We start from the raw sequence: 26,496 nt of genomic DNA, 5'->3' as shown, positions 1-26,496 counted from the left end.
GGGTTATGAGAAGCCCATCCCTGGTGAGTGGAGTATTGACAGCATCTGCCATGCTGTGGCAATGTGATTACTAATTTGAATCCACTTATACTAAAGCTGTGTCCCACCTGGTTACCTGTAATTGTTAAATAGATAAATAAAACTTGGGGTTTCCTGCATTTAATTTATTGTAGGGTTTGTTCCCGCTATAGCTTGGGCAAGACTGCCACCTACTGGAGAAACTAATGTATGCTGATGCCTGTGGCGCTCTCATCCGCAGGGAATCGCTCTCACGAGTTTGGGTCGCAACGCCAACTCCGTAACTCTCCATTAAGTTAAACCAATTTCTAACCCGTTACAACCTCTATGGACAACCTCTATGGAATTTTTGCATAGAATCAAGAATTCGAAGGAACTTGTGCACCACGATTTTTTCAGGTGAAAATTTAAACAAAATTTAACATCTGTAGAGAGCTACAGGTGCCAAGTGCTTTCATTCTTAGCCCTCACAAGAGCCCTGTGAGGTAGGAACTATTATCACAGACACACCTACGTTACGAATAAGTCAATAAAGTTTTAGCGAATTTAAGGTGACTGACGGTAAACACAGTCCCCACTTGGGTCGTCAGAACTCCAACGACTGCTGAGAACTCAAGCTCCGTAGCTAAGTGACCCACTCAGGCATGCGCAGAAAAACACGGAAGCAATTTCCGCAGAAATTGTAGGAGGCAGGCACTAAGTGGGGTGTGGCGAGAGCTATAAAATCCCAGCATTCCCCTCGTGCCGACGCCAAGATGGCGGCCCCCGTGTTGCGGTGCTTTTCCCGGGGCCGGTGGTTTGGGACCCCAGGCCCATCAGCAGTCTTGCTCCTGGGACCGCGTGAGGCCCATTCGGGCGCTCAGGGGTTGCTAGCGATGCAGAAGGCTCGCGGTCTTTTCAAGGAGTTCTTCCCCGAGAGGGGTACGAAGATAGAGCTCCCAGAGCTCTTTGACCGTGGCACGGGCAACTTTCCCCAGACCATCTACTGCGGTTTCGACCCCACGGCCGACTCGCTTCACGTGGGGCATCTGCTAGCGCTGCTGGGCCTGTTTCACTTCCAGCGAGCGGGCCACAATGTAATCGCACTGGTAGGAGGTGCCACCGCGCGCCTGGGAGACCCCAGCGGCCGTACCAAGGAGCGGGAAGCGCTGGAACCAGAGCGCGTGCGAAGCAATGCGCGTGCCCTACGCCAAGGGCTCGAGGCCATGGTGGCTAATCACCAGCAGCTCTTCGCGAATGGGCGGACCTGGGGAAGCTTCACCGTACTGGACAATGCGGCCTGGTACCAGAAGCAGCACCTGGTGGACTTCCTAACGGCTGTGGGTGGGCATTTCCGCATGGGCACGCTCCTGAGTCGTCAGAGCGTCCAAACCCGGCTCAAGAGTCCCGAGGGCATGAGCTTGGCAGAGTTTTTATACCAGGTGCTCCAGGCTTATGACTTTTATTATTTGTTCAAGCATTATGGATGCCGGGTCCAGTTGGGTGGATCTGATCAGCTGGGCAATATCGTGTCCGGATACGAGTTTATCCACAAGTAAGCTCCTTTAGACCCAGGAAAAATCTTGTGACCAAATAATTTACACGTGAATAGCCTGTGATCAACTATTACGATTGGGGAATGACGCCCTTTTTGAATCCTGGTGGGTTTTACTCCGCTAAGTCTGTAATGGTGTTAATGTGACTAGCTCACGAAAGTTGGGCTGAATTAATGATACTAGGCATGCAACGTATTCTTAGAGCTTTGCAGGAAATAGACCACTACTCGGAATACAGCTTGTGTATTTTGCTTCCCCTTAGTAACTCTGCTTTTCGTTGTTTATGCTTGAATGCGACCGTGTCTCCTAGAGTAGTTTCTGATTTAGCTCTGCAAGTCCCATGAAGCTAGTGTTAGTTTTTGGTTGGCATCTCAAATTTTTTTCCAACTCCAAATATTTGGCAAATAAGGTAGATTTTAATCGCATTTTCTTGAGGGAGTTCAACTACAGGGCTAACCCATGTGATAACTCATTTTTAAAATCCCTTAAAACATTCTTAGTGTCTCTACCTGATTTCCCCTTACCCAGTTTTCCTTCCTGTTCTCCCTCGGACTTCACAGTTTTCTAGGACCTAGTGATGCAGAAACGACCTCAGAGTTACTGGTTCCATTGCATTTTAGAATGACAGATGCTAAAACGGATTGAGTGCAGTTAAGAGGAACAATTCCTCCAATTAAGAGGAACAAAAATTCAGATTTACAAAGTAGAGAAGTTTTCTTAGAGCAAGAGACCAGAATGAAATCTGAAGAAGAATTTGCAGAACTTACCATCACTTGTGCTTGAAGCACATAATGAAGTTTTTCTTTATGCTTAGGTTGACTGGAGAAGATGTATTTGGAATCACTGTTCCTCTAATTACAAGTACAACCGGAGCAAAATTGGGAAAGTCGGCTGGTAATGCTGTTTGGCTAAGCCGAGAGAAGACCTCTCCATTTGAATTGTATCAGTTCTTTGTCCGGCAGCAGGATGATTTGGTAGAAAGGTGAGTTCTTAATAGTATCCTGAGAAAAATTAACTTTATAAACTCATAATTTTAGCCATTGAATCTCTATGTTTATAGTTTCTGTGTTTTTGTTTTCATTTAGATTTTCGTTTAAGACACAGAACATTGCAATTTTAACTCTTCTGAACAGTTTTTTGTTGGTTAGATCAGAAAACCACTGTGATTGATGAAAACTTCGAGCCAAATTTGTGATCTACATCTAACAAGTACTTAAGACATTACCACTTGTGTATTCTAGTTTTTTCACTCCTTTTATCATCAACTTGGACTAAACCTGATTTTACCTTTGTCTCTAAAGTTTGTTTTCTTTATTACATCTTTTGAAAATCCTTTTTAAAAAATGATTTTCTCATTAATTCACATCTTAAACTCTTCAAAGAATATAAATTAATGAGAAAAATACACCTGCAACAAAAAAAGGTGAATTTAACCAAAAATAACTTTTCCAGAGTGGAAAATATGCCTTATCAAACTACAATAATTAAGGTTTTTTCCTTTAGATTTATTTCAAACATTTGATGATACACTTCAGGGTTTTGATGTATCAAGAATTGACATCTGGAAAGTTTCCTTTTCTATTTGGCTCTAATGTATAAAAATACAGTTAATTTCTATGACTAAATGTGTATCCAGCAACTCTTCTAAAATCTTAATTCTAGTAATTTTTGGTTTTAAAGCACAAGCTTAAATTTAAGATTTAGTAAAGAGACTAATGGAAAAGATTAGAGAATCCAAGTGGACTCCAGCGTCTGTGGTCACGTGATCTCTTTGGCACTGCAGAACATCGGGATAAAACAATCTTTTCAGTAAATTTCACTTAGATAATTAGATGTCTTATGTGGGGAAAATAATGAAACTTAGTCTCACACGGTTTGCAAAAATCAGTTCCAGGTAGATTATCAACCTAACAGTTAACAAAAGATAAATCATGTGTTCAGAAGATAAATAGGAAAATATCTTTATAACTGGGATAGGGAAAGATTCTTAAATGAGATACAAATAAAGATTTGACTAAATTACAATTAAGATCTACTGTTCATTGAAGTCACCATTAACAGTAGAAGAATATCCATTACATGTACTAAAAGTGTAAAGAGCTTATACTCAAATTCCATAAACCAATAAGAAAAGATAACCCAATAGAAACATAAGTAGAGGCTTGAGCATGCACTTCAGATAGATTTTGCCCAAAAGACCCAAAACATCTGAGAAGGTTGCTCAGCCTTAATAATGAGGAGAAAATGCAAGATAGAGATACAATTAAATACTGTTATGTACCCTCCAGAATGGAGAAACAGAATTAGCAATACCAGGTGTTGGTGAGAATGTTCCAAGGTGGTGGGAGAGTGAACTTATTGTGGTATCAGTCTCAGCCAATTGCTAGTGATGCTATTGACTAGAAATGCTTGAGGAACTCCCCTGGGCACATACCATTTGTGGCAAGCCCCACAGACCTTTCCCTGACCAGAGCCAGTGTTGAGGCTGGACTGGCCTTTGTGGTTCTTATGATTGCCGGATGCATCTCAGCAGCAACCATCAGGGAAATCTGAAAAACAAAATTTCTTACTCACAGGTCCTGGAGGGCCACACAGAAGGCCCTGGGTAGAGAGAGGGAGGGAGTGTGGACTTAGGCCACAGCCTTATTGTAGACAAAGGGTGGGGTGCCTAGGGCTTTGTAGGTTCACCCTTTATTGGGAAATTTAAAACATAAATGCAAGAATTAGGGACAGGAAGGGGAGAAACAGGGTCACTCAAGTGGTCAGTTATCTAGGGCTTTCTAGAAGAGAAACTTCATGAGTAAGGGTGGCCTGGTAATGGATCTAGTTGGTTTGCTACTAACTGTATCATAACAGCTGGCAGTATGTTTATTCAAAATAAACGTCTTTAAAATGGATAATTTGGCAATTAAAGTGTCAGGCACTTAGAGGCATCAGATTTTTTTTTTTGTCCTTTTTTTCTAATTGAAGTATAGTTGACATACTGTATTAGATTAGTTTCCAATGTGCAACATAGTGATTTGACATTTTATATACATTATGAAGTGGTCATCACAATAATTGTAGTCACTGGCTGCCGTATTACAAAATTATTATATTACTGCCTGTATTGCCTGTGCTGTACTTTTCATCCCTGTGACTTTCTTTTATTTATTTATTTTTAAAATTATTTATTTATTTATTTGACAGAGAAAGAGATCACAAGTAGGCATAGAGGCAGGCAGAGAGAGGGAGAAGCAGGCTCCCTGCTGAGCAGAGAGCCCGATGCGGGGCTTGATCCCAGGGCCCTGGGATCATGACCTGAGCTAAAGGCAGAGGCTTTAAACCCACTGAGCCACCCAGGCGCCCCACTTCCTTATTTTATAACTGGACGTTTGTATATCTTAATCCCCTTCATCTGTTCACCCATCCCCTCCACTCTGGCAACCACCAGTTCTCTGTATTTATAAGTCTGTTTCTGTTTTATCTGTTCATTTGTTTCTTAGATTCCACATGCAAGTGAAATAATGGCATTTTTCTGAGTGACTTATTTCACTTAGCATAATACCCTCAAGGTCCACCCATGTTGTTGCAAATGACAAGATTTCTTTCTTTTTTACGGCTGAGTAATAGTAATATTCCATTTTTCTTTAGCCAGTCATCTATCAGTGGACACTTAGGTTGCTTCCATTTCTTGGCTGTTGTAAATACTACAGTGAAAATAGGTGTGCACGTATCTTGTTGAATTAGTGTTCTTGTTTTCTACAGGTAAATACCCAGAAGTGAAACTGCTGGATGGTATCAAATTTCTATTTTTAATTTTTTGAAGACCTCCCTACTCTTTTTTGTAGTGGCTATACCAGTTTATATTCCCCCCCAACAGTGCATGACAGTTCCCTTTCTCCACATTCTTGCCAAAACTTACTTCCTGTCTTTTTGATATTAGCCGTTCTGACAGGTGTGAGGCAGTATCTTATTGTGGTTTTGATTTGCATTTCCCTGATGATTTGTGATGTTGAGCATCTTTTCATGTGTTTGTTGGCTATCTCCTTTGGAAAAATGTCTGTGTTGTTGTTTTTTTTTGGTTTTTTTTTTGTTTTTTAATTTTTTTTAATCAGATTGTTTTTTAATCAGATTGTTTTCTGGTGTTGAGTTGTATAAGTTGTTTATCTATTTTGGTATTATCCCCTTATCAGATATATCATTTGCAAATATCTGCTCCCAATCAGCAGGTTGCTTTTTCGTTTTGTTGATAGTTTGCTTCATTGCGCAAGCTTTTTATTTTGGTGTATTCCCATTAGTTTACTTTTGCTGTTGTTGCTCTTGCCTGGGGAGAAAAATCCAAAAAATATTGCTAAGGTGGATGTCCCAAGAGTTCCTGCCTATTTCCTCTTAGGACTTTCATGGTTTCAGGTCTTACATTTTGGTCTTTAATCCATTTTGAGTTTATTTTTGTGTGTGGTGTGAGCAAGTGGTCAAGTTTCATTCTTTTGCATGTAGCTCTCCAGTTTTCCCAGCACCATTTATTAAAGAGACTGTCTTTTCCCCATTGCATATTCTTGCTCCTTTGTCATAGAATAATTGAACATATAGGCATAGGTTTATTTCTGGGCTCACTATTCTTTTGGTCTGTGTATATGTTTTAGGGCCAGTTCCCTACTGTTTTGATTATTATTGCTTTGTAGTATATCTTGAAATCTGAGTGTGATCCCTCCAGCTTTGTTATTTCTCAAGATTGCTTTGGTTATTTGAGCTCTTTCGTGGTTCCATACAGGTTTTAGGATTGTTTGTTCTTAATTCTGTGAAAAATGCTGTTGGTATGTTGATAGGGATTGCTTTAAATCTGTACTTCGCCCAAAAATAAATAAATAAAGACAGTATTTTGCTTTGGATAGTATGGACATTTTAACAATATTATTCCAACCTATGAGCATGGTACATTTTTCCATTTATTTGTGTCCTCTTTGGATTCTTTCATCAGTGTTTTATAGTTTTCAGAGTGCAGGTCTCTTACTCCTTCATTAAATTTATTCCTCAGTATTTTACTCTTTGATGCAGTTGTAAATGGGATTTTTTTTTTTAATTTCCTGGTCTGCTACTTTGTTGTTACTGTATAAAAATGGAACAGTTTTCTGTGTGTTAATTTGGATTCTGCAACTTTACTGAATTTATTTATTACTTCCAGTAGTTTTTTGGTGGAGTCTTTAGGGTTTTCTCCATATAGTATAAGTCATTTGCAAATAGTGACAGTTTTATTTCTTCCTTACCAGTTTGGGTGCCTTTTATTTCTTTTGGCTGTGGTAGGACTTCCAGTACTATGCTGAAATAAAGTGGCAGGTGGACATCACTGCCTTGTTCCTGATCTTAGTGAAAAGGCTTTGAGATTTTCACCAGTGAGTATGACGTTAGTTGTGGGTTTTTCATATATGGATTTTGGGGTATGTTCCCTGTAATCCCATGTGGGGCTCAGTTGAGAGTTTTTACCATAAATGGATATTGATTTTGTCAAATGCTTTTTCTACATCTAATGAGATAATCATATAGTTTTTTTATCTTTTGTTAATGTTGTGTATCATGTTGATTGATTTGCATAATTGAACCATCCTTATATCCTTGTAATAAATCCCATTGGACCATGGGGAATGACCCTTTTAATGTATTGTTGAATTCAGTCTGATAATATATGTGAGGATTTTTGCATCTGTGTTCATCAAGGATATATAGCCTGCAATATTCTTTTTTTTGATGTGTCTTTGTCTGATTTTAGTGTCAGGGTAATGCTGGCCTTATACTATGTATTTGGAAGCATTCATCTCTTCAGTTTTTTAATAGTTTGAGAAGAGTAGGTATTAGCTCTTTAAATGTTTGGTAGAATTCACATTTGAAACCATCTGGTCCAGGACTTTTGTTTCTTGGGAGGTTTTGATTTCTGATTCAGTTTCATTTCAAGTAACTGATCTGTTCAGATTTTCTATTTCTTCCTGATTGTCTTGGACGATTTTATGTTTCTAAGAATTTTTCATTCCTTCTAAGTTGTTCAATAGGTTAGACATACAATAATTTTCCATAGTAGTCCTTTTTTTTTTTTTTTTTAAACCATTGACTAATTTTCTGTGTTGTACTTTTCATCCCATGATTATTCATTCCTTAACTGGAATCCTGTATCTTCTACTCCTCTTCATCCATTTTTCCCATCCCCTAGCCCCCCACTCTGGCAACCATTAGTTTGTCCTCTGTATTTGTGGCTGTTTTGGGGGTTTTCTAAATTGTTATGTTTTTTAGATTCCACATATAAGTGAAATCATGTGGAATTTATCTTTCTCTGCCTGAATTACTTCACTTAATGTAGTACCCTCTAGATCCACTGGAGTTGTCACAAATGGCAAGATATCATTCTTTTTTTTATTGCTGAGTAATTTTCCACTGTATATATACCATTTCTTTATCCATTCATCTATTAATGGACCCTTGGGTTGCTTCCATATCTTAGCTATTGTAAATAATACTGCGGGGTGCCTGGGTGGCTCAGTGGGTTAAAGCCTCTGCCTTCAGCTCAGGTAGTGATCCCACAGTCCTGGGATTGAGCCCCGCATCGGGGTCTCTGCTCAGTGAAGAACCCGCTTCCCCCTCTCTCTCTGCCTACTTGTGATCTCTGTCTGTCAAATAAATAAATAAAATCTTAAAAAAAAAAAAATACTGCAATGAGCATAGGGATGCATATCTTTTTGAATTAGTGTTTTCATTACTTTTAGCAAATACCCATCAGTGGATCCTTGTGGTATATTTTTAATTATTGAAGAACCTCCATATTGTTTTCTACAGTGGCTGCATCAATTTACATTCCCATCAACCGTGCACAAGGGTTTCTTTTTCTGATTATTCTCACCAATACGTTATTTCTTATCTTTTTGATACAAATCATTGTTACAGATATTAAGCAATACTTCATTATCATCTTGATTTCCATTTCTCTGATGATTACTGATGTTGAGCATCTTGGTATGTGTTGACTGTCTATATGTTTTCCTTGGAAAAATGTCTATTCAGGTCTCTGCCCATTTTTAATTGGATTCATAGTGTTATGGGTGTTGACTTCTGTGAGTTCTTTATATATCTTGGATATTAATCCTTTGTTGGATATATCATTTGCAAATAAATCATTTGCAAAAACCCCACTCAGTAGGTCTCCTTTTTGTTTTGTTGATGGTTTCCTTCGCTGTGTGAAAGCTTTATTTTGGTGTAGTCCCAATAGTTTTTTTTGTTTTATGGTTTCAGTTCTCAATATTTAGATCTTTAATCCATTTTGAAATTTTTTTTAATGTATAGTGTAAGAAAGTGGTCCAGTTTATGCTTTTGCATGTACCTGTCCAGTTTTCCCAGCACCATTTGTTAAAGGGATTGTATTGTATTTTCTTGTCACAGATTTGTCCTTTGTCACAGATTAATTGACCATAGCAATATAGGTTTATATCTGTTTTCTCTAGTCTCTTCCACTGATCTATGGGTCTGTTTTTGTGCCAGTACCATTCTGTTTGATTACTGTGGCTTCATAGTGTATCTTCAAATTTGGAAATGTGTTACTTCCAGCTTTGTTATTCTTTCTCATGACTATCTTGGCTATTCTGGGTCTTTTGTGGTTCATACAAATTTTAGGATTATTTGTTTTAGTTCTATAAAAAATGCTCTTGGTATTTTGATAGGGATTGCATTTAATCTGTAGTTTGCTTTGGGTAGTACAGACATTTTAACATTATTAATTCTTCCAATCCATGAGCATGGAATGTCTCTCTAGTTGTTTGTGTCATCTTCAGTTTCTTTCATCAGTGTTTTATAGTTTGCACATTACAGATATTCTACCTCTTTGGTTAAGCATGGTAGTCTTTTTTTTTTTTTTTTAAAGATTTTATTTATTTATTTTTATATAATCTACACCTGATGTGGGGCTCAAGCCAACAAACCTGAGATCAAGAGTCACATGCTCTGTCAACTGAACCAGCCAGGTGCCCCAAGCATGGTAGTGTTTTACAGTCCTTTTTATTTCTGGGGTGTCAGTCATACCTTCTCTAATTTCTGATTTTATGTGTTTGAGTCCTCTTTTTCCTGATGAATCTGGTGAAAGGTTTATCAATTTTATCTTTTCAAAGAACTAACTCATAGTTTCATTTTTTTTTTTTTTTTTTTAAGTTTCTGTTTTTATTTGCTCTGATCTTTATTACATCTTTGCTTCTGCCAGCTTTGGGCTTTGTTCTTTTTTCTAATTCCTTTAGTTGTAAGTTTAGATTGCTTATTTTAGATTTTTTCTTGTTTCTTGAGGCAGCCCTTCATTGCTATAAATTTCCCTCTTAGAACTTCTTTTTCTATGTCCCAAAGATTTTGGAATATCATGTTTCCACTTTCATTTGTTTCTAGACAGTTTTTAGTTTATTCTCTGATTTCTTTGTTGACCCACTAGTTGTTTAGTAGCATGTTGTTACATCTCCACATGTCTGTGTTTTTTCCAGATTTTTTTTCTTGTAATTGATTTCTAGTTTCATACCAGAAAGGGGCCCGATATAATTTCAGTTTTCAGAAATTGAGATTTGTTTTGTGACTTAACATGCAGTCTATTGTGGAAAATGTTCAGTGTGCATTTGAATGTGTATTCTGTGTTTGGGAATGGAATATTCAGTATATATCTGTTAAGTTCATCTGGTCCAATATGTTGTTCAGAGCCACAGTTTCCTTGAGTTTTCTGCCCAGATGACCTATCTGTTGCTTTAAGTGGGATGTTAAAGTCCCCTTCTATTGTATTGTTGACTTTTCTCTCTTATTTTTTAAAGATTTTATTTATTTGAGAGAGAGATAGAGGACACACATGTGCACACTAGTTGGGGGTGGCCAGAGGGAGAGGGAGAAAGAGACTCCATGCTAAGCAGGTACCTGAGCTTCACCCCCCACACTCCCCCACCCCACCACCCACCCCAGGACTTGGTCTTGGAACTCCAGAATCATAACCTGAGCTAAAGGCAGATGCTTAACTGACCAAGCCACCCAGGTACCCCTTGATTTCTCCCTTTATGTCTGTTAATATTTGTGTTATGTAATTAGGTATTTCCATGTTTGGTGCATTGGTATTTGTGATTTTTATATCTTCATTGGATTGATCCTTTTATCATTATGTTAATGCTCTTTGTTTCTTGTTACAGTCTTTTAAAGTCTATTTTGTCTGATGTAAGTATTGCTACCTCGGCTTCTTTTGTTTGTTTCCATTTTCATAGAATACCTTTTTCCATCTGTTCACTCTTAGTTTGTGTCTTTAAGTTGAAGGAGACTCTTGTAGGCAGCATGTAGATGGGTCTTGGATTTTTTTTATACATTCAGTCAGCCTGTGTTTTTTTATTGAAGCATTTAGTACATTTACATTTAAAGATTTATTTATTTGTTTTAGAGAAATAGCAAGCATATGGAGAGGGAAGGGCAGAAGGCCAAAGAGAATCCTCAAGCTGACTCCCCACTGAACATGGAACCTGACACAGGTTTTGATCCCAGGACCCTGAGATCATAACCTGAGCTGAAATCAAGAGCCAGCCACTTAACTGAGCCACCCAGGCTCCCCTAGTCCATTTACATATAAAGTAATAATTAATAGGTACTTTTTGTTGTTTTGTAATTGTTTTTCTAGTTCTTCTCTGTACCTTTCTTCCTTTCTTGCTCTCTTCCCCTGTGATTTGATAACTTTCTTTAGGGTAACGCTTGAATTCTTTTTATTTTTTTATGTATCTATTACACATTTTTGGTTTGTGGTTACCATGAGGTTCATACATAGCATCCTATGCATACAGCATCTATTTTAAGTTAATGGTCACTTAAGTTTCAACACATTGAAAAAGCATGTTTGCTACGTTTTTATTCCCCGCTCTGTGTTTTATGTATTTGATGTCCTGTTTTACATCCTTTTGTCTTTTGTATTGCTTAACTAATTATTGTAGATACAAGTGATTTTCCTGTTGTTATCTTTTAACCTTCATACTGGCTTTGTGATTGATCTGGTACCTTTACTATTTATTTTCTTTCACCATTGGAATTCTTTCATAATTTTCTAAGTCCTGGTTACAGCCTCTTCTTTCCTACTTAAAAAAGTCCCTTGAACGTTTCTTATAAAGCCTAATGTTTAGTGGTGATGGACACCTTTAACTTTTGTTTGTCTGGGGACCTCTTTAATTCTGAATGATGGCCTCGCTGGGGAGAGTATTGGTTGTAGTTTTTTCCTGTCACCATTCTGAGTACACGGTACTGCTACCTCTGGCCTCCTGAAAAATCAGCTGATAGCCTCATGGGAGTTACCTTAGACATCACTGTTTGCTTTTCTCTCCCCACTTTTAAGATTCTTTAATTTTTGCCATTTTAATTATCATTTGTCTTGGGTTCTTATTTGGGGCTTTCTGTGCTTCCTGGACCCAGATGTCTTTTCCTTCCCCAGGTTAGGGAAGTTTTCAGTTATTATTTCTTCAGTTAAGTTTTCTGCCCCTATTCTCTGTTTTCCTTCTGGGACCCATGTAATGTGAATGCCAGCATGCTGCTTGTCCTAGCGATATGTGTCCTTAATTAATTCTGTAATACTAGGAATTATCATTTAATTGGGGAAACCTTAGTATTAAGGATTTGAAGGTAAATGGTGAGGTTCCATTCATTAGTGACTGACTTATGTACTGACCAGATGGGGCCTTTGAAAGGGGAGGCTGTGGGCTTAAAGACTCTATCTCAGCATCTTTAGTAACAAGGTATAGGTCTTTAGTGCCCTGTTTAAATTGGTATTGGGGGGTGTTACCATTTTGCCCACAGGAGGGAGAGTCACTGGCATCCACTTGGTAAAATCCCCCAGGAAGACTAAGAACTTGGGCTGGTTCTGTGTGGCATTGTGCCAGTGCATCCATGCCTGTAATAGGGAAAGAAAGGGCCAAGGAAGCCACCACCAGAAGAAGCTGTTTGAAGTAAATGGCCCCTGTAGTTAGTTACATCCAGATGGATTTGTACACCTTTGATTGTTTTACTAGGAATGCCCTGTAGGTAGAAGGGCTTCCCTTTGAAGAATTTAGAGGCTTTGTCTGGAATAACAGTGACTTTGAGCCCTGGTATCTAATAGGGACAAAAAGGACCATGCATCTTTATTGTGGATTGAGTCCTGGGGATCTACCAGTTCCTAGTGTAGAGGCTTAGGTGGCTGCCAACCCTGAGGTTAGAGAGGAGGGCAGAGGAGTTGCAGGGATTGGGTTGGAGTCAGGGGATAGATGGCAGCCATGTGGCAAGAGGATGGATGGCAGAAGGAGACTGTGGCTGGGAGAATGCTAGTATTAATTAGGGCCTAGAGTTTAGAGACTGGCTGGCCAGATACTAAGTGACCAGGAACACTGAAATTTTATAACTCCCAGGAGAGTTTAACCTGTGTATTTTCAGAAAAGAACAAAATTAAGTTGGGAGTTTACTAAGGAGTGGGTAGGGATTCCTTTTGGTTGAGGGAAATTTGCTCAAGGGGAAACCCCTCTGGGGCAGTGGGTGTGTAATGGCATAGGTTTAAAGCATCTGGGTGCCTGGATAGTAATCTCCACTACACCTAGCAACCTGTCAGGGCCCCCCAGTGCCTTTTAAATGGTTTCAGCAGTCCCATTAAAATGTAAAAGGGCTGCCCTGTAATTAGGGGGAGCATCTCATGAAAAGAATTCTCTGGACTCCGGGTCACTTTGGGGCCTCTTCAGTTTTAGAAATGAAGAGAGGGTCATCTTGGTCACTGTGGTCATGTCTGTAGGGGCTCGCCACAAGTGATAAGGGCCCAGGCGAGTGCCCCAGTCATTCCTGTCAACATCACCACTGATAGGATGCGTCTGGAACAGTGGGAACATAGTATTGTCAGCAGGACTGCGTGGTAGTACTTGTAGTTAACTGTGGGGTCTGCCATACCTTCCCATCTTACAATAACTGGCTGATCAGGTAGGTCACAGCACTTGGGAACACAGCACCACTCGCTGGATGCCATCCCACCAGTCCCGGTTTTGCATATCACCTCTGCTGTGTATTGCCTGTCGTCTCTCTCCTAAAGTGTCACTGCTGCCATAGTAATTCAGTGTCTCCAGAGCTGTGTGATCAGGGCCATGTGGACTAAGGAGATATCAGACCACTAATTTTTCTAAATTAATTTATTTATTTGACAGAGAGACCCAGTGAGAGAGGGAATTCAGGCAGGGGGAGTGGGAGAAGCAGAAGCAGGCTTCCCACCAAAGAGGAAGCCCAATTTGGGACTCGATCCCAGGACCCTAGGATCATGACCTGAGCCGAAGGCAGACGCTTAAAGACCAAGCCACTCAGGTGCCCCTAGACCATTAATAATAAAGGCCTTTAGTGACTAATAGAAATGAGGGTCCTTCAGGCCTTGTGCCGAGAAGGGCTAATTACTGAGGAAAGGATATTCTGGTAGGTAAGGAGGAGGGAGAACTCCCCTAGTGACCATTGAGTGGTGGGTCATAGTGGGACTGTGTGTCTCCTACCCACATTTCCCTGACTGGAGTCTTTTTGTGGCTGAACTGGCCTTCATGGTTCTTATAGGATTGTAAGGATTGTTAAGGATTGCAGGATGCACCTCAGCAACAACCATTAGGAAACTTGGAAAAACATCTTATTCCCTACAAGTTCTGGAGGGTGTGGGGCACTTGGAGGTCTCGGTTAGGGAGAGGCAGAGAGCATGGTCCTGGGGCTCTGCCTGGGCCTTTGTGAGGCCCTTCTTCACTGGCAGATTTAAAACACAAGAGCGGAAATTAGGTAGTGGGAAGGGAGAAATGGGTTCACTCAAGTGTTCAGTTATCTGAATTACCAAGAGCTTGCCTTTTTTTTTTTTTTTTTTTAAGATTTTTTATTTATTTAACAGAGAATACAAGCAGGCAGAGAGAGGGGGGTAAGCCAGCTTGATCCCAGGACCCTGGGATCATGACCTGAGCCGAAGGCAGAGGCTTTAACCCATTGAGCCACCCAGGTGCCCCTATCCAGAGCTTTCTAAAAGGGGAACTTGCTGTGTGGCCGTGGCTGGCTGCTTTGCCTGGCTCATGAGCCTTCAGCTGTGGCAAGCAGGCAGCAGCTCATTTGTGTGGGGGAGGGCTTGGAATGGAGGCCATGGCAATCCAAAGCTTAGGGTCAGACATAGATGCAGCACTTACAGAACCACTCTGGAAAAGTAGGTGTCTGTGTTACTGAACCTGAATATGCACATAAACCTGTGACCCGACAGTTCCTCTCCTGGGTTTGTCCCCAAAAGAAGTGAGCACACCTGTGCACCAAAAGAACTCCATGGGAATATTCATAGCCGCATTATTAGCAGCTGTCCAAGAGCGGAAGCAACGCAGATATCCACGGTAGACTGTCTACATAAATACTTTACACGAAGTAGTCACCGCTCAGAACGCTGTACATTAACAGCGGTGACACAGCAACGTGAATGCGTCTCCTGCCAAACATACTGATGTGCCAGAGAGGCTGAACATGAAGATATATTCGGTATGATCCCATTTATAAAGCCTAAAACTGGCAAAACAAAACAACGCCATTTACCAAGGGATACCAGAATAGTGGAAGTTTAAAGAAAAACAAAGAGAGTACCTTGAAAGGGAGAAGAGTGGTTCATTTGGAAAGGCAGAAGTGTATGTAAAAACATCTGGGTTTTCTTGAGTAGAAGAAACGAGGTATTTCTGGATGGGGGGATGATTACATAGATGTTTGCTTTTTGATTCATTAAACTATGTTTGTGATTTGTATACTTTTTATGTGTTTTTCACCAAGAAAAGATTCTTTTTTAAAGCCTACAGATAAAATGTCAATTTTCAAGTTACATATATTTTTTATTTATGGGTACGTATACAGAAAACAAAAGTATTAAAACATGCTTAGGAAGGGTAGGTACGAATTTAGATTAGCTTGTTCCTGGGCAAGGAAGGGAACATGTTGGCATCTAGAGCTATATTATTCATGTCTTTTCAAAAGCAAAGATCTGAAGTGAAGATGGCAAAATAGTAACATCTTCAATCTGGCTGGTGTGTGCATGGGTAACTTATTTGGGGTACATTTCTGCATGTTTATTTTTCATAATGAAAAATAAATTTAGGGGTGCCTGAGTGGCTCAGTTGGTTAAGCGGCCGACTCCTGGTTTGGGCACAGGTCATGATCTGAGGGTTGTGAGATGGAGCCCCGCATCAGGCTGTTTTCAGTGGGGAGTCTGCTTGTGATTCTCTTTCTCCCTCTCCCCCTACCTCATGTTCATGCATGCACTCACTCTCTCTAAAATAAATAAATCTTAAAAATATATGCAAATTTAAAAGTAGGCAGGATGTCTTTTGAAGGGAAAGGGAGTTGGAGACAAAAATTAGGTGTGTTGTATATACCAGCAATGTATATTTTGTCCCACAGGTACCTGAAGCTCTTCACTTTCCTGCCCCTTCCAGAGATTGACCACATCATGCAGCTGCATGTTAAAGAGCCGGAAAAGCGGGGTCCTCAGAAGCGACTCGCTGCAGAAGTTACAAAGCTCGTTCATGGACAAGAAGGGCTGGATTCTGCTAAAAGGTGGCCTTTAGGAATAACTAACACTGGATAAAGCTATGTAGTTAATGGCCTTGAGAAAATTTATTAGGGCTATCGTGTCATTTGCCACTATAAGGACTGTCAGTGTCTGACTTAAGTGCTTTAGAATAGCCTCTGTGGGAAAGATCATCTTGAGCTAAGTATGACTTCTACAAGATAAACGTTGCTGTTTTAGAACTGGCTATTAGAACGTGTCTGTGGGTAAGCACTCCCGTGATGTGGATCTCGATGTGTTCTTCAGGTGTACGCAAGCCCTTTATCACAGCAGCATCGATGCCCTGGAGGTCATGTCTGATCAAGAGTTAAGAGAGTTGTTTAAAGAAGCTTCATTTTCTGAATTAGTTCTTGACCCAGGAACAAGTGTCCTAGATACATGCCGCAAAGCAAATGCCATTCCAGATGGTCCCCGAGGGTAAGATGATTTAACTTTCAGTCACTATTCATTCAGCAGTAAATGTTACAGTTCACAGTATGTTTCCGTAGTGCCACAGGGTGTCTTATTCCTGGCAGAAGTTAGGTTAGTCCAAGACTAAAGTGAAAACTGAGTACCTATTGTTGAAAATACTCTAAAATTTCTATAAACTTTGGTACCCCCATACTGTCTCTCATTAAATCTAAGCCTGTTTTTCCTCCAGTGCTGGAAAGGCCTATACTGAAGGGACCACTGTGATCAGCAGATGCACTGGGATTAGTCAGCTTGGGGATGGATGGTCACAATTTGAGACCAAAGTGAAGAGATTCACATGGTCCCTCTCATATTCAGTCTGTATCATCTTTATTTGAGGGAGTAAAGGGGTTGCCCAACCTGTTTACAATATTGGTTGAGGGTGCATGGGTGGCTCAGTGGTTAAGCATCTGCCTTTGGCTCAGGTAATGATCCCAGGGTCCTGAGGTCAAGTCCTGCATTGGGCTCCTTACTCAGTGGGAGCCCACTTCTCCCTCTCCCTCTGCTGCTCCCCATTTATGTGCATATGTGCTCTCACTCTGACAAATAAAATTTTTAAAGAATATTAGTTGAATTTCTGAAAATGAAGTAGGCCTATGATGTTACTTCCTAAAACTAGTATTATAAATTACCTACTATTCCTCTTGAGAATTCCTTTTTTCTTTTTTTTTTTTTATAAAGATTTTATTTGTTAGAGACACAGAGAGACGGAGGGAGAGAGCGCATGCATGAGGGAGCACACACAAGCTGGGCAAGGGGTAGAGGGAGAAGCAGGCTCCCTGCTGATGAGGGAGCCATACCTGAGACTTGATCCCAGGACACTGGGATCATGACTTGAGCTGAAGGCAGACTCTTAACTGACCGAGCCAGCCAGGTGCCCCAGAGAATTCCATTTTTCTTATCGAGAAGTAGGTAGAATGCTTTTTCCTCAGTTATGTGGTATTATGAGGGAATAAAAGCGTTCCACAAAAAAGTAATGCAACATATACTTGATTCTTTTGCACTTAAAACTGAAATAGAGTGATTTAGAAGGAAAAGCACTAGTTAGCCAGAAAACCCTGGGGTCTCATCTCCTGGAGTTTGACCATAAGTCTTATGCTTGTCAGCTCCTAGTCATATTTATAAATGACATTTGTTAAAATTGCTATTTTCTTTCAGTTATTTTAGATTTTTACGTTTCTCCTAAAAAGCCCTTGGTTATTCTGTATAGAGAAAATATCCATTGTCTTTGTTATCACTTGCTCTTCCAACCTTTCCGATTCCCTAATATGCTCATTATTTCATGTACACTGGATTGGGGGTGGTGCCATATACCTCCCCAGAGTCAGTCACTGGTTCTAAGGATTTTCCTTACTGTGGAAGCATTTTTTATTTTCTTCTGAACTTTTCTAATGGTTTATTTACTGATACTGGAAATTTTACCATGACTTAGGATGACAGCATATCATTGATTTAGACAGAGTTCTTAATATTGACATTTTTTTAGATTGTATAAGCTAAATAAGATTGTCATTTAAGCAAAATGAGATCATGATCTGGAAACTATAGCAAACAGACCAAAGTAACACTTCCTAAGAGAAAGAAATCTGTCCTTAAATAGAAAACTGTTGAGTTTTATGAAACCATGTGTAGTAGTGGTTTCTTTGTCATTTGGTAACATTCAGATAAGAGAAAATGAACATTTGCTTTTCACAAGGACTTTCAAGGCCTTTCATGCTCTAGACCTTTTCTTCTCTTTTTGCTTCTTTCCAGCTACTCCCTATGTTTCCTCACCCTATTTGTGGAAGTAACTGCTAATCACCATCCCAGTTTCCATGTCTCTTCTTTCAGGACAATTTCCAGCTCCCCCACCAACCCAGTGTGCACCCAGAGTCATCTTTCCTACCGGTGACAGCATTTAATCCCTGTGGAATAGTCTGGCTCTCTCCACTAGTTTCCAGTACTATTTATATTTAGCATATAGTAAAGGCTCTATAAATGTTTGTTGAATGAATTGGGCAGTAATATAAGTAAATATAAGTAAAACCTATTTACATACACCATCAAAAAAATTGTTACTAGACTGGAATTAGATAAGCTACTGATATTCCATCTCTGAAATCGGCCCGTTTCACTTTTTAAAAAATTCTCAAAATCTTAACAATTTGCTATTATTTGCATAGTCTCAGAATATAATTTCCAATGATTTACCAGTTTCATAAGTTTCCTAAAGATTTCTATAACAGGACTACATAGTTGCGACTTGTATCTCATGGGAACTCACAAAAAGCAGCATTGTCCTCTTTGTATTTCTGGAGGTTTCGTTTCTGTGAGTGAGGAATCACTCTCCAGGTGATTCTGCTATTCATGTTTAAACCACTGCCAACTGAATAGTTCTGTGTTAGAGCTATGAAATATCCTAGATTTTTCTCCACTAAACGAGAAACTTATGCCTTAAATCCGCTCCTTTTCGAAAAGCATTTGAGGGAGGCAGAATCTAGTAGAGTGAACATGAAGGTAACAGTTCACTGCTAAGTGGTTTCAGTTGCAGAGCCTCTGCAATATAAGTCAAATGATTCTAATTAAACATTTCTATTTTTAGGCATCGGATGATAACAGAAGGTGGAGTCAGTATTAATCACAGACAAGTAACGAATCCTGAGTGTGTTTTGGTTGTTGGACAACATATTCTTAAGAATGGACTTTCATTACTAAAAATAGGAAAAAGGAATTTCTACATTATAAAATGGCTTCAGCTATGATGAAAAATCCTTCAGGTGGTTCAAACTTACCCATCTCCTAAGATGTACCAAAGGCTGGCTCCAGAACTTACACTTTTGCTCATGTAAGTCAAACCATAGAGAATGGAGTACTCTCTAGGCCCCAGAGTGTGAGTAACTTTCTTATTTCCACAGGGTGGTTAAGACAAGTGCTGGTGTAATAATGCGGTATTTTATCTCCTGAGCTGCAGGTGTTAAGGACTACCATAGAACTATGATTGCCAGGGATAATCTCTTTTTTAAAAATTCTATTTCATGGAAGAACTATCCTATCCTTTTTGTTCCCTTTTTAGAGATGATGAGGAACAGTGAAAAAGAGGGTGGCATAAGGACTCATGGATACTTTTATATCAGGCGTTTATCTCCCTGATCTGACTCACGGACACCAGCAGGGCCTCTAGTGTTCACATTAGAAATGTGAAAACCAGTATTGGAAACTTGTAAATTTCTGAATTTTTTGTTGATTAAATCCAGTTCTCCTTAAGAAGACAGTATCACATACATTAAGCCATAGTTGGCAGTAGAGATTCTAGTAGAAACTTTACTTTCAAAGAACAAAAATCCATACTTTTCAGAAGGTTTCTAATTGAGTTTAGTCCCTTGCCTGTGTTTCAGTATAATTAAATTTACTCACAGCTTTGTTTTGCCAAATTACTGAGGCAGCAGTATTTCATAAATTTGGAAACTTAGCTTTAAGTTTCAGCATCTGTCTCCAAGCAGACTGCAACTTGAGATAAACTGAAAAGTAACTAGAGTAAAAACAGAGGCAAATATTATACCAATATTCAATCACAGGAGAACATCCTAAGGAATTCAGGTAAGGGAAGTTTTCCAGACTTAAAATCCAGACCTAATTAAGCTCTCTATACATTAGGCAAGTCAATTCTTAGAACTGTTTCCACATCTCAAAAATCGGTAATATCAGTATATTTCCCTGAGGACCAAGTGAAACACACAAATACAAAATGGTTCACAATCTGATTCCTTCTAGAAAACCTTATAGGCAGCAAAGCATGTAGTGTTGAAATTCTAAGCATTTACTACCTGGATTACATGGAACAAATCACTGTCTTTATGTGTGAAACTGGAGATGTAATAATCTCTGAATTGTGAGAACAGGAAAAAATTTGTAAAACTTTTATACAGTACAAGCTGTATTATGTTCCAATTAGATTTATGTTATGTGTTAAACTATAGTTTATCTAAACCTTTCTCTGGGAGCAAAGTTAAGAAGAATTCATTTATTGACAAAACTTTAATGTCATTTCATACCAGCAATTTTATTTACATAGCAAGAACATACAGGTGTCCACTGTAAATGTCAGAGATCGTCTAAACATATCAGAGCTTCACTCAGTTTGAGAGCCAACAAAGGAAGGTTTTCTAACTTTCCAAACCTTTCTTGCCTCTGCTTTTCTTGTACAAGGTGTCTAGTGCCAGCAAGTACATTACCGTAACCTATCTTTAAAGGTTAACATTTCCAATTTTGAAATATGTTTGATATGGAGAATGGTGCCCTGTTAAGTTCCCCGCCCCCTTACAAATTTCAAAGGCTGAAATGGGAGTCATCTGATGTATCTGAAGTAAGTCAGTCATAGATGGCTATACTGAGGTTGAAGAATGGCAGAGTGACTTCAGAGTGTGTGCTAACAGACGTTTAGGTAGTGTGCATTCTCTCCAGATTGGTACTGCTCACAGATTCAAAGGAGTACCATATTAGAGAAGATTGAATCTGTTCATGGTTGAGGTCAGTTGCTGAGCCTGTTGTTTGCTGGTAAATGGGTACCGTAAGCTCAAGTTACCAGACTTGCTTTCCCTGCCAGGAGTTCTTCATAAATGTCATAACTTAGGAGAAAGGTTAACATGTTCAGTAAATTCTATATTATGGAAATATAGTATCTGTCAGAGATGGAGCTAAATGCCTTAAGGATTTTGACTTGTATCTTAAAATTTTTAATGTAATTCATATCAAGAATCACCTGGGGAATTTTAATAAAATGTGAATATGTTCTAAACCTCACCCCCAACCTCTTTGAATGCATTTTAGTAGCCTAAGCCTTCGGATGTGTGGCTGTGTCCAGGTATTTTTCTTTAGATTATAGAGTTCTACTCTATAATAGAGTTCCACTATATATATAGTGTTCCACTCTAAAATAGAGTATTTTCTAATGTATTTTGTTGGTGTGAAGCAAAAGTAACTTTTTTTTTTAACCAACTAATAGAGAAGATACACTTCAATGATCACCACAGGATTTGGTTTTAAGTCCCAGCTCCAAGTGAATCTTGGGACATGGTGTAAGTGATCTAATTTAAAGATGGATCTGAATTACTATATTGTTCTGCATTAAAAATCATCTAGACTTGATTTTCAAATATAATTCATCCTTCCAGGTTTAAGAAAGGATCAAAGATACTTTGATTTTTAACGCACTAGGGTAGCGTGAGCCCAGAAGTGGAAGGGCTGCGTAGCTACACACGCACACTGCGTCACTGTCAATGTTCCAGACCTTCTTGTGCATTCAGCTTTCTTACTAACACATCAAAGGCTGCAGCAAAGCTCAGTAAAACTATAAATCAAAGGACAGGTGGAATACAATGACTGTGAGTAACCTGTCAACTCACATCTTTCAAAGCCAGACCAGTTTATATTGTGCATGCATTACAGTTGTAGGAAATGGTGTCTTGTGCATTCTTCTTGCAGGACTAGGGCAGCAGCTTTAAGACTACTAACAGATTACACAGGTCATCTTATCCACAGGCAAACTGCTTGCACAACTAGAACATTAACAGCTCTTTTTAAGTTCAAAGGAAATGGTCACAAGAAAGACTTGATGTATTTTATAGGTACTGGGCAACTTTAGAAACAGCCATTTATTATTTGGATTAACTGTATGATTTGTTTTACAATACAGAGTAAAATTTTCAGTTTATAGCCAGTCTCTTCACATGAGCAGATTCATACCATTGTAATACACAGGAGTTCATAAATAAAATTCTACTCAAGTAGGCAGTAACTAGCATATTTCGAGTCAACAAAGTCCCCATATTCTATAGTTCTCTTCACCAAAGATGAGTCTCTCGGATTTCAGCAATTATTTGACTGGCTCCTTGTAATGCCTATATTAAAAAAGAAAAAGCTGTAGATGCTTATTAAGTTCTTGATATAAAAAAAATCTGAATTATGTGGGCATAATCACTCTACTTTATATGTGGTAGCTTTAAATTAACCAGTATCTTCTCTGGAATTTGAATCTAAACGTCTAATCAAGTACCAACGGAAAAAAAGATTAGCCCTTATAGGAGGACTATCTATCTCCAAGGATAAGAATGCATTTTTAACAATGTAGTATTTGTATCCACGACCCAACTGTGAAAACTCAAAACCGCTGACAATAATACCTTCAGCATGTCGGCTGCTTCCTTCCTGCGCTGTGCCATATCCTCAGATTCAGTCAGAAGATCATCCAATAAGGACGATTTGTACAGCTGTCCTACTAACTCACTCTGAAGAGTATCTTTCACATGATTAACCAAAAAATGCATTACTGCCTTTGGCACACTGCAAAACCAAACCAGATGATCCATTCATTTAGAATAAAAGCCTAAAATTTTTAAAACACATGTATTTCTACAACAGATTCTGAAATAACTGAGCAGTATTAGAGTCTGATTTAGTACTATAGTACTAACCTGTCTTGAATATTCTTTCTGACAATAAGAAAATATGATTTGATGAGTCGTTCAATGACCTCACAATCTCGCTGTTCACGGGCAGATAGTTTTCGTGCAACAGGAACAGGCTAAATGGAGGGAAGGAAAAAAATTTCACTTTTGTGCCATTTTGAAACGGTTAAAAGTTTAGTAAGTTTTTGTGACTTTTAGTTCCTTTAGTTTTTCTGAAGTGTTTTCCTAGTAATTCGGTTATCTTCTTAGTGTGTAACCCATTCGTATGGCTTACCACATCCAGCAGATTCACAGCATGGCCCTTCTGTGGACTGGCTGGCATAATTGGAATTGGCTTTGATTTTTCCTCAGCTAATAACTCTTCAGCTTTTGAAGTTTTCAGCATTCCTCTCCAGTTGCCTGTCGTTGGTTCTTGAACACCGTCTCCAACCCCACCGCCTCCAGATGCAACCTGAAAAGAACATGTTCCAAAACCTATTCCAACTGTATCCGATCTGATGTTAACTTAAAGTTCATCTTCTTTGACAAGGAGAACACACATCCAGTACCATCTGGAATTTTATTCAGACATAACAGGGTCAGAAAAAGATGGCATGTGGCATGTGTAACTGGCAACCTGAGCTATCATAAATAAGAGGTTCTGTTGTCTTTGCTTTGGAAGGCCTCAGCCCATAGATTTAACTTTTCTTTATTGTTCGCTAACTTTAAAATTCTTCCTCCTTGCCAACCCCTCCAACAGTAAATTGTGGGAAAAGTATAAACTGCCCTTAAGAGTGCTTATTAAAAGCACAAAGGAAAACCGAACTGCCAGTCAGTTTAATTTTTTCAAAGTAACCTTACACACTGTTGAACTTGATCTTTCCAAAAGTCCTATGAACTCCTGTCTCAAACTTCAGTTTATCTATTTTCCAAGTTAGTTTACATTTTTAATAGTCAACGAAATACTATAGGATACAACTACGAACTCTTTACACTAACAGTTCTTAGGCTGATACTGACTTTAAGCTGCCTAAAATGTGGAACGTGACATAAACCCAAGGTAAGTTTCCTCCATGTCTATGTTCTTAAGGATCTACTGAAAGAAATCTAGTAATCACCAGTACTTCTGCACCTTCTTTTCTAGGATATGTCAGTTGATTTATAAAAGAAAAATGTTTAGAATAATGGGAAAAACTGATCAACATTTAGGAATGTTTTTACATGCTCTTTAAAAAGATCTTACAATCTAAAATGGAATTAAGGTGCCATCCAGACTTTTAACCGAAGGGTGTTATGGCAAGTGTTAAAAATATGTCAGTTTTCCAAAAACAAAATCCTAGATCAAGAACAAGCTGGGGTTCAATTGTAGGGTGATGGATGCTTAACTAGACTTCTGGGGGTGATTGCTTTGTAGTGCATACAGATGTCAAATTATAATACTGCACACCTGAAAGATTTTTAAAAAGTCAGTTTGGGGTATCCTTCTGAATCAAAACACTGGCCCACATTTGCCTGTAATACATCAGTTAAGATATGCTATGTCTAAACATAGCAGTATATTATAAACTAATCTTAAAATAAGTAATTAGTTGTTTAGATGCCTGAATGATAAAAAGGAAAGGAAGGCAACTCAGGGTGACGCCACAAGTGAAATAAAACTTAAGGCAATGATTTGGACGGTTCTCTATAGAACCTGAGCACAGCGGGCTGAGAGAGGATAAGACATTTATAAACTTAGGAGGTTCAGAATCTTAAACCTGGACAGTAAGTGAGGAAAGGAGCTAAAGGCAGGAAAAAAAAACAGAGGAAGGTCTGAATAATTTACTGATTCTCTCATTTTCCCCCAAACAGGTTATCAAGAATTGACAGTCTCAAACTCTCCCAGTCCCTGTTTGTTCCGAATTTGCTTAAGCTGCTGAGGCACATGCTAAGCCCCGCGTTTCGGGTGACAAGGCAGACCACGTGGCCGTGCAGGCAAGCAGCAGGAGAGGCTGATCCACTAGTCCCGGGCAGATCTCTGACCCTTTAAAGAGGAAATGTCCAGAAGTATTAACTGCCACCTCTGGAATCTTAATTCCCTACCACAATATTAAAGTCAAAACTAGGAGGAAAGCCTTTTGTTATTTAAAAAAATGTTAAAACTAGAACTAATGCCATCTTAGAAGGATTAGTTAGGTAAGAGAAACATTAAAAAATGGAACACAGACAAGAGATAGATGCTATTATACAAAGAGCTTCAGTGGTTTTGAAGACAGTGTTTCAGTGAGAACCAAAGGTACATTTCCATTCTGAAGCAAGAGACTCACATTTTTAGTTTCTCTTCTGCTGTCCTGAATTAACTGTTAAAAGATACGTTAAAACATGCAGTTTAACAAGCAAAATTTAAATACCAATAGCTTGAATTTCAAAAGTGCAGGATAATTTCCTCTTTAAATTATCTTTCCGTGCGCATCTTCTATATTGTAAGCAAAAGAAAGGCATGTCAACAATTTATGAAGTATACATTGTTATATAATTTAAAATTCCTATTAAACTAAAATGATCTAACCTTAGCACAACATCCCACATTAATGTTCAGTGTACAGTGTGTTGTTTCCAGATGATTATGTTGCACCAAACAACTAGGCATGCAGGCTTAGATTAAGAATCAGAACAGACCTTGCCATCAGCCTCAGCAGAAGCAGCAGGGGAGGGCTCCTGGGAGGCAGGTGCCAAAGCACTTGGAACTTTATAAGACTAAAGGCAAAAAATGCAGGGAAAGAAAATCAAGGATGCCAAAAATGCATTCAGAAACATTCTATGAGTGTAAATTGTTCTTCTCTGTATCAAAATAGTAAAGTAACCATGAGAAACAAAAGCAACCATGAGATCTAAAATTGTTTGTTCTTCCTTACTCCTTGTACTATACTGTTATCACCTTTGTTAAAAGCCTTCTTCAGATGAATAACTAAGGAAAATCCAAATTCAAAAGCTTCATTTTTATTTCTAGGATCTGTTAAGATCTTTTCTGGTAAAGAATTCAAGGTAACAGATTTGTATACACATATTTTAATTATGTAACTGTTTATAGAAAACTAAAATCTATTATGTGCATATTTACCTTCCCTCTCCAAAATACCTTCTTGGTCATTTCAACTAATTTTACAAAGTTGATAAAGTCACCATAAACTTTGGTTTAAAAGCTTGATACTTAGGGTGGCTCAGTTGGTTAAGCCTCTGACTCTCGGTTTCAGCTCAGGTCATGATCTCATGGTCTTGAGATCGAGCCCCCATGGGGCTCTGTGCTCCACATGGAGTCTGCTTGAGATTCTGTCCCCCCCCCCCCGCAAAATAAATCTTCTAAAAAAAAATAAAAGCTTAATGCTTAAAACCCACCTTTAAGCATTTTTTCTAATGTATTCAAGATACCATTATCTTTAAATTACTCAACCTCTTTTTAAACTTGCAGACCTTTACTCAAACAATGAAACAGTTCCAATGGAATAGTAAAGGGAGAAAA

General features: G+C 38.8%; 2 protein-coding genes across 10 annotated transcripts in view; one reads left to right on the top strand and one right to left on the bottom strand.

The window, feature by feature from the left end:
- The first annotated feature begins 764 nt into the window (after positions 1 to 764).
- YARS2 (tyrosyl-tRNA synthetase 2) lies at positions 765 to 25,624 on the top strand. 2 transcript variants are annotated; one of them, XR_004382375.1, is made up of 6 exons: positions 765 to 1,552; positions 2,368 to 2,535; positions 15,957 to 16,112; positions 16,372 to 16,542; positions 19,157 to 19,399; positions 24,849 to 25,624. XR_004382375.1 is itself a non-coding variant. In XM_032855338.1 (5 exons), the coding sequence occupies exons 1-5, from the start codon at positions 774 to 776 to the stop codon at positions 19,314 to 19,316; spliced, it is 1,434 nt and encodes a 477-aa protein (XP_032711229.1). In that variant the 5' UTR covers positions 765 to 773; the 3' UTR covers positions 19,317 to 19,791. The 2 variants fall into 2 exon arrangements, 1 of the variants encoding a protein (XP_032711229.1); XM_032855338.1 differs by lacking the exon at positions 24,849 to 25,624 and having other exon boundaries at positions 19,157 to 19,791.
- Positions 22,158 to 26,496, bottom strand: part of DNM1L (dynamin 1 like) — a 50,442-nt gene continuing 46,103 nt past the window's right edge. For 2 of the 8 annotated variants that reach the window (XM_032855336.1, XM_032855329.1), the window contains 6 exons: positions 25,656 to 25,733; positions 25,304 to 25,336; positions 23,293 to 23,469; positions 23,025 to 23,134; positions 22,734 to 22,893; positions 22,158 to 22,451 (listed from right to left, as the gene is read on the bottom strand). In XM_032855336.1, the coding sequence (XP_032711227.1) occupies positions 22,395 to 22,451; positions 22,734 to 22,893; positions 23,025 to 23,134; positions 23,293 to 23,469; positions 25,304 to 25,336; positions 25,656 to 25,733 (615 nt within the window). In that variant the 3' untranslated portion in view covers positions 22,158 to 22,394. The remainder of the gene's footprint in view (positions 22,452 to 22,733; positions 22,894 to 23,024; positions 23,135 to 23,292; positions 23,470 to 25,303; positions 25,337 to 25,655; positions 25,734 to 26,496) is intronic. The other 6 variants (XM_032855337.1, XM_032855330.1, XM_032855331.1 and 3 more) reach the window with 3 other exon arrangements.

This window comes from Lontra canadensis, unplaced genomic scaffold (genome assembly GCF_010015895.1).
Source record: "Lontra canadensis isolate GAN:19392208 unplaced genomic scaffold, GSC_riverotter_1.0 scaffold9, whole genome shotgun sequence".
In the NCBI taxonomy this organism is placed as follows: Eukaryota; Metazoa; Chordata; class Mammalia; order Carnivora; family Mustelidae; genus Lontra; species Lontra canadensis.
This window is presented reverse-complemented; position numbering and strand designations above follow the sequence as displayed.